At 26.8% G+C, this 12,869-nt stretch overlaps 1 protein-coding gene across 4 annotated transcripts in view; it reads left to right on the top strand.

Annotated features, from left to right (window-relative positions):
* The first annotated feature begins 215 nt into the window (after window positions 1-215).
* Window positions 216-12,869, top strand: part of rt (Protein O-mannosyltransferase rt) — a 69,446-nt gene continuing 56,792 nt past the window's right edge. For 2 of the 4 annotated variants that reach the window (XM_075356613.1, XM_075356612.1), the window contains exons 1-5: window positions 218-867; window positions 5,509-5,693; window positions 9,065-9,189; window positions 10,233-10,409; window positions 10,771-10,945. In XM_075356613.1, the coding sequence (XP_075212728.1) occupies window positions 676-867; window positions 5,509-5,693; window positions 9,065-9,189; window positions 10,233-10,409; window positions 10,771-10,945 (854 nt within the window). In that variant the 5' untranslated portion in view covers window positions 218-675. Of the gene's footprint in view, window positions 868-5,508; window positions 5,694-9,064; window positions 9,190-10,232; window positions 10,410-10,770; window positions 10,946-12,869 lie in introns of all 4 variants that reach the window. The other 2 variants (XM_075356614.1, XM_075356615.1) reach the window with 2 other exon arrangements.

Here is a 12,869-nt window from a genome sequence, read left to right as displayed (position 1 = left end):
ATTATTTTTGTACACTTAAAAAATGTTTCCTACAATCTAAAAATAGTGTCTAGCATTAGAAAGCTACAGATTCACTTTGTAGATCACACTAACGTAATTTTTCTTCCGTCTTATGTTTCTTTGATTAGGAATAACGGTAGATGGAAGTGTATGTGTGCTTAGTTGTTCTGCAATGCTTGGGACTTGTGAAGTGAGCGTTATCTAGAACCTATGTATAATAGCCGGCGGCTAAACTAACAAACTTTCTCTTGATTTCCTTGTAAATGACAATTTGTATTAAAAGTTTTAATTTAAGATTAAGACATTTAATATCAATTAATTTCTATATTCTGACGATAAAATACAACTAATTCTTTTGTCTTTAATATGGTGGTGGTCAGCAAGTTTTGAGTAGGTAAAACTGAGAGTACAACAAAATTCTACTCTGTTATAAAGTGTGCTTTGTGATATAAATTGTCGTTTACTTTGACAAATATTAATATACGAAAATTATTTCCAATAAATCTATGAATATCCTGGAATGCCTAAGTACCGTTATGTGCCAGTGACCCTGTGTATTTAGTGAATCGTCCGGAAGGTAGATGGAGGTAGTAGTAGCGGCAGCAGCAGCAACCTTCAATACTTAAGTTTGTGCTATAATGTCACATCCATGTGATTAGTTGTGTAACGGATGTTATGGAGGGTGAATTGAAAAACAGAAAAAATAAAAATTCTCAACGTAATAATGCTAAAAGAAAAAATAATAAAGGTCAGTATGATACAGAAGAAAATGATAGTGAAGTTAGGTTATTGGATGAATTTAAACTGAATGGTAGTAGGAATGTGTGCACAGTTATTGATAAAGAAAATACAATATGTGAAAGAGAGGTAAGAAGTAGTTTATTTTTTTATGATATTCATTAGTTTTTATTACATATTGTAGAGTTTTACGTGATGTTTGCTGTTACAGTTTTTAAATGTTTGTAAAAATTTCTCCAAACATGTTTAAAAAATTTTGTTGAGAAAACGTAATTTTTTGTTATTTATGATTAATGTAACTGTAAAGTGAGGTGTTTGTGATTATAACTTTCTGTTTGGTTATTTATTCTTAAAAATAAAATTGTGTAAATATTTTACCCAAAAGGGCTGTAATTTCATTATATAAGGTAGTTAAAAAACCGAACTTATATTGATAAAGTTTACCCTTCTCAGATAATTTCATTAATAAATTATCAATGTTTCTGTGTCATTGTTGGATATCTTTTAATAAATTTAATTCGTCTTTTATGTTTTTTGTTATTCCTTTATTTTTTGTAATGATCTGAAGTAAAAATATATCATTGGTTTGGAAGATACAGAAAAACTGAAATTTTATGAGTGTGTTGTGTTACCTACAAAATATAAAAAAGTAACAGTTCATTACTGACTTGTGTTCTAAATAAGATCAATAAATAAGTATTATATAAAATTTTCATTCCATATTTAAATGCTCAAGCTTTGACCTTATACATTGAGTTAATCAAAAAAATCCATTTTAAATCGTTCATTGTTGAATAAATTATAATATTGTATGTTGAAAGTTTTTTTCTAAGTTACAAGATGGAGTTCCTCAGTTTAATAAAGGGTTCCTGACTGAGGAATACATCAGAAATACTTTAATGTGTAAAAGAAATTATAGCTTCTAACATCACAAACAAACTTAAAATAAAAAGGAACTTTAGTTCAGGTGTTTAAATTACATTAATATAAAAAAACAAAACCATGTAGGACATTAAATAATATGTACTAAACTTATTATTTGAAAATCATCCATTGTTAAATGAAAGTATTAACTGAATAAATTTCTTTGGTATCTTTACATCATTTGTTATGAAAAGTAATATATTCATAAAGATTTAAAAAAAATGAAAATAGACTAGATTAGGAAGTTAGAAAAAACTAGTAGCTCCAAATAACAAAAAATTTCAATAAATCCTTACCTCCCAAAAATAGCAAACTATGATCAACAGAACTATTAATTACAATAGATTTGCTTAAGGATTATAAAATGAAAGTACATAGTGTTAAATAATGGATATAACATAAGGGATGTAATTAAATAATAAGTACAAATTAGTTTGAATATAAAAACAAGAGAATATAGTACAGAAAACTAATAATAGGTGTTACAAATGTCTACCAAAAAACTACAGAAATGTAGGAAAGAGGTTAGGATATGTGAAGTGAAGAAATTAAATATATGTTGGAAACAAAATTTGAAAGCTTGAAGAGGTGAGGAAATAAAGAGAGGATGACTTGAGTTAAAATGTAGTGAAAGATGAGAAATAGATATGTTAGAGAAGTGAGGAAACCCAGGAAAGAAATTAGTGATAGATAATAATAAAGAGTAGGAATGCTGACCCTGTATAACTTGGGATAACTGAAGATAAAGAACTTTTAACATTAAAACTGTTAAAACAACAACGATAATTTGTTTATCTCTATGGTAGAGTTTTAGTGTCTTGGCTTGTAATCCGAATGTCCAGGGTTTGAATTCCGGTCAGGCATGGGTATTTTTCATAGCTACAAAATTCATTGGGCTAATGACCATAGTAGTAAATTACCATAATTTAAAAAAAAGAAACTAAAATAATAAAATAAAAAACAAAAAGAAAGATTAAATAAAATGATTAATGTAAGTGCAGTGAGTTAACAAAGTAGGTGCGTGTAAAATAAACTTCTGCTGAGTTTAAGCCATGTTTATAATACACCATTTCACAACAGATAAAGTATATTAATTTATTATTCACAATATCTGACCTCATCTTTCTTGTGATTTTGATGTGATCAGAGTTTTATTTCTTCAAACATCATTACTCTTTTTAAGAGTAATGGTAAACAGAGTGAATATGTCACTTAAATGGCTGAATATCACCTGGATTTATGAGGGCCAGCAAGTTTGTATACAATGATATATTTGGTTCAGTGAAGAAAACAGTTTAAAATCACTTTACTCCCCTCATTTTCCCAAGTAAGCTTGGATGTTTGTTATTCTTGAGAATGACTTGCCATTTTCAGGAGTAACCTTGACTCATATAAGGTGGTGTATAATCATATGGTTATGATATTTGAATACATACAATAATATTAATTGAAATTTGATAAAAATCAAGTAAATAAAGTTTTTACACCTATGGTGGGTTTTAAAAAAGTTGTGCAGTCTTAAAAAACCTATATTAGAAAATAAATAAGTTTATAAATAAAAATTGTATCTTAAAAATAGTTATTAAGTCAATTTTAGAAGTTAATAATACATTTACATTCCAAATACTTGCCAAAAAATTGCCTACACAAATCATTAATAATAATGTAATTAATAAACAATTAAAATTTGAAAATAATGATTGGCTCAGTTAAATTATCCATTTAATTTAATATTGATTCAGTTTAGCATTTTATAAATAAATTATGAAACAAATAATGGTGTATACTATTTTTTGAATAATTAGATAACTAATGAGTTCATAATCAGACATGACAGATGGGATGTGTCTCTTTTGTACCTTTACCATTTATGTGTCTGTTTTGTATATTTTACCTCTGCTTTATGTTACTTTTCCACAATTGTAATATCCTATTTCTGTAATGTTATTCAAAATTGGCAGTTTAGTGCATATTTAAAATCAGTTTTTCCCAATGAAAAATAACCTGTTGAAAGTTTCAGGAAATAAATATTGAATAAAACTACATTTTGTGTGTTTTTATAAACAACTTGTAATGCTATGTCATTATCAGCAGAAGTAGATAACCAGGAGCTGAACTATCCTCACTAGCTCCAGAATCTTCACCACCATCCAATTCCAAATCAGTATCTTTTTCTAGACCAGAATTGCTTTTAGATAAAAGCTGATTATAATCTAAATAATTTTTAAGGTAGATGAAATAGATGATGCCAAATCATCAAACAACCATTCTCTTTTGTCATTACTAATGCATGACCCAGTAATTTTAAAATTTAGCTATTGAGAATGTTAAACAAGTATATAAGAATATTTATCTACTAAAATTATCTTAACAAGAGTAAGAAATATTTTAACTTCAGAAAGTAACTTTTTCACTAAATCATGTTACTTGTTATATATGTGCACAATATGAATAAATTCATGAAATATATGTCCAAGTATGTAATCAAAAATATTTAAATCTAAATTAATATTTAACTTAAAGAATACCTAAAAAATGTGAAACTGAATGACAGATACAATTAACTAAACTACTTTTTCAAAACAATTAGTTATCATTTAAGCTCAAAAAAGTTTAAAATAAGATTATGAAAACATTTTTTGATTTAAGTAGCCCAGTTTATTTTATATAAGTCATTGTAGACAGCAGCCTGTGATGTCATGAAACATATGTGATACACAGAAACAGAGCTAGAAGGATTAGTCTGGGGATGCCTTTATGTTGTACTTTATGTTGTAACCTTTATGTTGTAATGCATGTAAGTAATAGAATACATTTTTTAAAAACATTAAAAATTTTTAATAAGAAATAAATTGCACTCACAGATTTTATGAAGTAGTATACAATGAAACTTGTTAATGAGAAAAAGAAAGTAATTAAAGAAAACAGCTAAACATTAATGGTAACCAGAAAAGAAAAAAGAAGAAAATTAAAACGAAGTTCTTTGAAGAGGTAAAACATTTTAAGTGTTTTGGTTATGAGCTGGCTGAGGAAAAAATTTGGAGAAAAGCTCAATGCAGAAGATGAATTGGGCAGAGAAGGGAGTGCAAGACAAAATTGGTTTAGGCATGCAAGAGAATGAGGGAAACAAGAACAACATTGAAACAAAACAAAATGTTGATTAAAAGGTAAATGAGAAGATTCCTGTGAAAAAAGGTAGGTAGATAATATAAGTGGCTTTAAATAGGAATGTAGTAGTAGTGGATATGGTGATAGGATGAACCATAATTGTGATCTATTATGCATTATTGGCCCAAGTTACTGGTAAAGGGAAGAAGACAAACTAAACAATATTAAACCAATATTTTTAGTTTGTCATTTTGTGAATTAAAAATATCATAATATGGTTTGATTTCTTGTTAATGATATCAGTTTTGAGATTAAGTTTATAAATTTGGTCTTCTCTTTTGTCCAATCAACTCTTCTCTTCATTCATAGAAAGATGTTTCCATGAGCTATTTTCCCCGTTTGTTTTGAAACAATTTCATTTATTACAATTCCAGATAAGTTTTTTTTACAGTTTTGAAATTAAATGGCACTTTACTGATGAAATTAGTGTTACATAATGTTATTGTTTTTTACACTGCAATACATAATCATTGTTATAATGATTATTATTATTAATGTTTTCATTATTCTTTAGAAACTACAAAATTAAAAAAAAATTGTTGCTCACCCTAGCAGATAAATGATAACAAAAACATTTCTTGATATCATATTTGTAATTTATGTGAATTGGAATGTGGGTTAGATAAAATATTAGCCTTGCATTTCATTTAATAATTTATTATTTTTATTTTGTATTAGGGTGATGGAGAATCAACATCTGAACAAATTGCAATTGACAAAAACAAAATGAATACTTTAGTTCAAAATAAACTTCAGAAGAAGCCTTTAAAAATTAGTATAGAAATTGATGTTATATCAGCATTACTGTTTGCTGTTGCTGTAATTACAAGGTTTTACAGACTTGAAGAACCTCGCAACATTGTGTAAGCAATTATAAGTTAAATTTTATAAACCATTCTTTTTCATGAGAACAAATTTATAGTTATGAATGATCTAATGTTTACGAGCAAATACAGTTACAAGTAGAATACAAATATAGCATACAGTTAATATATATATTATTACCATGTAACTGTTGTATTAATTGTTATATTTTGAAGTGCTAATTAATTTAAATTTACCTGTAGTGATTCATAAAGCAGAACAACTACCTTTCTTTTCTATTATAAAACTGTAATATTATTTGAAGCTTTATCAGAAAATTTATAAATAAAAATGAGATATTTATAGATCAGCATAACAAAATGAGTTTACACATTTTTTTATAAGTTCAATTATAAAACTTTCATCATCATCATTCACTGAAGGCTATGCCTTGTCGATTTAGCCACGTCACTCTCATCTCTGCTTCTCTCTTCAAGTCATTATATGAACCAAGGCCCCCATTTCTTCTTTAACATTATTGATGATGTTGCTCTCAGTCTATCTCTAGGTTTTTATACCCAAAACCTTGCCCTCAAATATATTCGTCAAGAACTGGTTATGTTGTATACATGTCCTATCAAGTTTGCTCTTCTTCGTATAACATTTAACAAGGACCTCCTCTCACTCACTTCTGCTAACACTTGACCATTTCTTTTCCTATCCACCCAGCTTGTTCTTGTTATTCTCCTCAAAATTCACATTTCCATTGCTTCCAGTCTTCTTCTTTCTGCTTTCCCAAGCATCCATGTTTCACACCCATAAGTTAGAATACTCCTGACATAAGTTTTAGCGAACTGTTTTTTTATTTGCATAAGTCAGTATATTCTTTTTATGCTGTAAAGCTCGTTTTACCAGCGCTGTTCTTCTTTTTACCTTTGTGCAACATTTATTATCGCTAGTGACGGTGCTTCCCAAATAACAAAAACTGTCAACCTTCTCTACAACTGTACCATCTAATTTAATATCAACGTTTGTTTTTCCTACAATCATAATCTTTGTTTTCAGTTCAAGTTTTGTTAGTACTTTAGATAGTGTTTCTAACATAATCTCCACTCCTTTTGCTGATTCCGCCAGTAACGCAATATCATCTGCAAAGCGGATACAGTGTATGGATTTTCCATTAATTCTGATTCCTTTTGTTTTTTCTTTCATTTCTACAATAGCTTTTTCAATAAACAAATTAAACAGAAACTGTGACAGTGGGCAACCTTGCCTGACTCCCCATCTTATTTTGGTCTCTTTCTTTAAGTTGTAGATTTTCTGTAAATGTTCATCAGTGATGAAGTAAATTTGTAACATTGCTGATAAAGATATTACATAATAGTTCTAGAATGAAATTAAAAAGATGAAGTAAATGGATTTTTCATGAATCATATTCATTAAGTGAGCTATTCTGAAATTTCATTAATATATCTAAATAAAACTACTATACTTAAGAATGTGTGTTAAAAATGTTAAATGTGGCAATCAGAAGAAAAAAAAATGAGCCAGAATTTTAAAACTTATTTTAAATTGATAATATTTTGTAATGATTTTATGTGAAAGTCACAAAAAATATAGTAAATCTACTCTATATTTATCATGTTAGTTTTAATGTTTCTTCCTCTGTGCACAGTTTATGAATTTACATATATTTTAAATCATGTCAAAGTTTAAACAGCTTTTTAAATAAGTTGCTGAAACAAAATTAGAGTAAATACAGTATAGTTAGCATAAATATGTAGTCTAAAAGAGTTGTAAGATGTAAACTTTACATTTACATGGTTATTCATATTTTTACTGATTGTTGATATATGGCTTATATTTATTAAATAAAATTAAAAAATTTAGACAAGAATTCCAAAAATGCATTTTCTTTAAAAAGAGAGAGAGCAAGAGAGACGTCCCTCCGTTAAAGCCACTACTGGCAAGGAACAGGGGTGGTGTAGCGACCAGACGCGCTATGTGGTGGGATCTTCTCCCCTTGTGGGAGAATCGAGATGTCCCTCGCATGGATACAGCATTTTTTGAATTTCCATAATTATCTTTTTTTTCTTTTGAGCAATATAACTCTGAAGTAAAAAAGTAATATCAATGACTGCTATATTTAATATTATTATTAATTTAATATTTATATTACATTTGTACCCATATTTTTCACATTGTACCCATATTTACAAAGAAAAAAGAACACATAAGCATTACATGTAGCAGAATCAATTTTTGGAAATTGCCTTGTACAGTAAGGAAATATATGCAAAGATATTAATTGCAAAATACACATCACAGTGAGTGTATTTAAATGTTATTAGTAATTTATTTGTAAACTACTTAAAATATTTATTAAAAATACAAATAATTATCACATGAAATGTAAAATCTGTCCATACCAAGTATACAGAGTATATTAACTTATGGCAAAGTTTACTGGAAGTTAATATACATAGTAGCCTAAATTAACATTACATTTATAAATATTGTATTAAAATGCATCCTTACAGCAGAATAATTTATATATAGTATAATCAAAATTAATTAAGTACATTTAATTTTACTTGGCCTTTTCAGTGTTGGTTCCCTTCCAGATTTGTGATGTACAATGAAGTACTTAAAGTATTTAAAAATGTGGAAAATGTAGAGAATTTAATGAAATGCTCATTCAGCTATGTTTGATTAAAACATATTTCTAGATATTTATTTTAATCAAGTATGACTGAAAGAACTCTCATTTATTTAATTAAAAATTTAAACATAAAAAAACCAGTGAAAAGTGTGATGGAGGCTAATTATATTAATATTGCATACTATGTTTCCATATTTTATCTTAGAATTTTAATAGACAGTTATATATTAATGATTTTTTTTTTTTAACATATTTATTCTAATTAATATTGTTTAATGTTTGATTGCATTAAAATTGATGAATCTGCCTAAGCATTAAAATGCTAGGAATATGTTACCTCAATTATTTTTTTATTATTAATGGAGAGTTTTTTGAGGTTTCCTCGTCACCACCTCTGTTCTTTTTAATTGTTCATTTTTAACAATTTTATCTTAAAAATCTTAAGTGATCAATTTAACCAACTTAGTGATTTTATTTTTTATATGGATAATTTTATAAATTAACAATATAAAAGAAAGGATTTGGTGATTAGAGTAATTAAAAAAATTGATCTTAAAAAAAAATAAGTAAATGGATTAAAGTAAGAACGCATTCTAATACTTGGTACAGATTCCATGATTTAAGTGTTACTAAATATATTTTTGTATTTACTTCAAATACATAACTATTCAAGGAACAATTTATACTCATATCATTATTCACTGAAAATTTGTTTATTTTGCAATGTGATTACTGGGTTTTTCTTATTTTAAATTCCTGTCATTTTAGATTTGATGAATTGCATTATGGAAAATATGTTAGTTTGTATATGAAAAGAACTTTCTTTTTTGATGCCCATCCTCCATTGGGAAAGCAACTCATTGCAGCTGCAGCTTATTTAGCTGGATTTGATGGTATGATTTTTTTATATTCTGTAGTTTGTGAAATAAATAAATTAATTGTGTTTAATAATTTATCAGCCAATAATATTTGTAGCGTTATTAGAAGTTTTGTAATTTACGGTTTATATGATTCTTATTTATTTGTAAGACTTACATTACTTTTCGTTTAATACCTTGGTTTGTGTATTGTACCTGTTATTTTCAAAAATTATGTTCATAAAAAAAATTCTCTGATCAAAGTATTATTTTAATTTGAAAGTATCAATTTACATTGCACGCACACATGCGCATGCACAACCCTTGAAAGCACTATTAAATGAAAAAACAATAAGCATAGGGTATATAACATAAGTAATATTACTTATTTATAGCTATATTACTTCATCAGAGAATGATGAAGTAATATCATGATGAAAGTGATATGATGAAGTAAATATTTAATTATTAATGTGATATTATATTGAAATTTTGAATTAATCACAACTAAAAGAAAATATGAAGAATTTAAGAAAATTTTACGATACAATTTACATAAAATTATTGTGGTTACTTGTTATCTATATATTTTGTAGTACAGCTTCTTTTTATTAAGAAGAGAAATCTACTGGTTTGCACTCTTTAATACTAGTGAGCATATTGAAGATAAATCCTCCATTTATTAATTTAGGAGATAAATTTTTAAAATTGACCTTACTGTATTTAGTTAAATATCACTTTCCTATGGAAATGCCAGTTCCTTATCTGTTTTCTTTTATTAATGCTCCAGATCAAATCAGCTCCTAAATCATTACTATTGTTATTTGGTGAATAACCTGTATGTTTTTTTTTTTGTGTAGGATCAGTTTTCTGGTTTTTATCTTACATTTTTTTTATAAAAGTTAAAACAGTATAGTTAAGCTGAGTGTATTTATTATTTAATTTAATTAATTTTAAAGAATTAAAGTAATATCTACTTTTACATCAACTGTTGTATTTAAAAAAAAAAATAGTTTTATTTTGGAAATGTAATTTTTATTAAATTAAAATTTTAAATAATATTGTTACATTAATTACAGGAAATTTCAAATTTGATGCGATAGGAAGCCCTTATAAAGAAAATGTACCACTTTTTGCTTTGAGATTTGTGCCTGCAATGTGTGGTAGCTTGTTAGTGCCTGCTACGTATCATTTCATGTTAGAACTTGGTTGTAAACAGTGGACTGCAGCTCTCGCAGCTTTTCTTATTTTATGTGGTTTGTATTTATTACTTAATTTGTATAACTCTCTTTTGATGCATGTTATAAAAAATTGCAGTTTATGATGTATATCATTTTTCTTACACCTTTTGAAACTCTTCATGTAACTTGCATAAAAAATACATATTTACACTTTGAAAAGATATATACCATGTAATGTAGTAATTGTAGATATGTGTTTTCTGTTTGTTAGGTATTTGTTGATTTTTAATATCCTACTTGTTTTAAAATATTTTGTTATGTTTATTATTTGTTTGTATTGTTTTTTGAAACCTATACTGTTTTAATTTTTCTTTCTAGTTTATTTATTGCTATGCTTTGTTTTACAAGTTATTTTTACATTATTATTTTTTTTCAGATAATGCTATACTTACTCAGTCAAGATTTATCTTAATGGAATCTATGTTGTTGTTATTTACTGTTTATGGAATGTTCTGTGTTCTTCGTTTTCGGAAGTTACAAGATCATATCTACTGTTGGCAATGGTGGTTTTGGCTTTCACTTGCTTCTCTTTTATTGACATTGGCCGTCTGGTACAGTTAAACTATTTTTTTATAATAATGATTTTTATTTTTTTTAATTGATATTTGTTAAGTCTTAATTCTTCAGTGAATTAATTATCTTAATTTTTAGCAAAAAATAATATGAATGTGTTCTTTTTCATAATATTAGTTTTAATATATATTTCTTCTTTTAATTAAATGTTTATGGTAATATTTTTAAATTGAATATTGTTTGATAGTTTTTCTTCTTCATGGAATATGACATTTTATATTCTCTTCCATTTACATGTCTAACATTTCTGCTAAAGTTGTCTCAGTTGAAAGGTTTTGCTGTTTTATGATTTTTTCTTAAAATGATAATATTAACAATTAGATTTTTTTCTATTTGTTCCGTTGCATTATTTTTTTTAAAATTCTGTTTGATAGAAATGCAGTAGATAATTCAGTGTCTAATATCAAAAGTATTTATTTCCACAAGATGACATAATCATAAAACTAATAACAACAAAAAAGTATGAAATAAAAATGTGTTTAGGAGCCATAAAAGCTGTATTAAACAGTTTTTAGAATTAAATCCGTAGAACAAATGAAAGATAACTTAACAAAATTAGGTTAAGAAATCAGGTGGTTAAAACGCTCATTTAAGTTACGTATCAGTGATCACACATTAAGCAGTACTCTGTCTAGCATAACTTATCATTTATTTATTATTTCATAAAAATTGTGTTTATATAGAATGCTGTTAATCTTAAAAATGCATACAAAAAATAATCATCATTGTGCTCTTATCTGTTTTAAGGCAGGTCTCTCACAAAAAAAGAAAATAAAGTTAACCAAATAATTTGAATAATAGTATGTCCCTTTTTCCTACAAATTAGCAGTATTAAAACAAATATTATGGTTGGCATTTTAATGCCATTTTATTGCCTGGACTGTTAACTTATAACATGGTTCAGTTGAGGTTAAGATTTTCTGGTTAAATTATTCTTTTAGCCAAAACTAAAATTGACTTGTTTGCATGCTGACCAGTATGTATTTATTTACAGAAGAGTAATTTCATTGGAAAATAAATAAAGCAAAGGTAATGAATTGTGATAAACAATAAGATGATGGTGAATTAGATACAAAGATGAAAATTATGTATAATGGAGGTTGAAGGTTATATGTTGATAGACAACAACATTGCAAATGATGTGGATAATAAGTTAGAATTGGGAAGGAGGAGGAAAACAATTTTAATGTCAAGTGTTTGTTTTCTAATTTGAAAGCAATTTTTTAAAATGTTTGAAGTTTAGTGTTTTATGCCAGCAAAACATTGGTAATACAAAACCTGGAATAGAGAAAAAAGAAAAGTATAGGGTGAGCAGGTGAAAAGTATAGGGTATGTTACCAGCAACCTGGTAACATACCAGCATTGGTATGTTAACTGATCCTGGATTAATTAATTAGATAGTGGAAGAAAGTGTAAAACATAAAATCTTTGTGAGGTTAAGGTTAGAATGTATAAAGGAAGTAGTTAAAGATGTAGTAGTTAATAATATTTGAAATTAGAAGAATAAAAGGAATGAAGAAATTAATCAAACCAGAGTACTGCCAAATAATACAAAATAACTTAAAATCACATTTCTGTATATTACATTCAATGTAAGAGCTACCCTCTAAAATATTGCAGTGGTGTAAAGTAAGCTACACAAAAATGCTGCTTGAGAACATTAGGTAAGAGTAGCTGGAATTAATGTAAACTGTACACTAATGTGTTGATTTTAATCAGTTGCTTAGAATAGTTAAGTCAAAATATAGTAAACATCTTGATTAATTTTATTCTCTTACTTTACTATGTGACACATCTTTTCATATTTCTTATTATTTCAACCAAACACATTAGACAACTGTATCTAAACATTAGTTGTAGTAGTTGTTAGGATGCTGGTTTTTAGGTTAGTAGTTTTATGTT

The sequence above is a fragment of the Lycorma delicatula genome, chromosome 2 (assembly GCF_047948215.1).
Source record: "Lycorma delicatula isolate Av1 chromosome 2, ASM4794821v1, whole genome shotgun sequence".
Lineage (NCBI taxonomy): Eukaryota > Metazoa > Arthropoda > Insecta > Hemiptera > Fulgoridae > Lycorma > Lycorma delicatula.
This window is presented reverse-complemented; position numbering and strand designations above follow the sequence as displayed.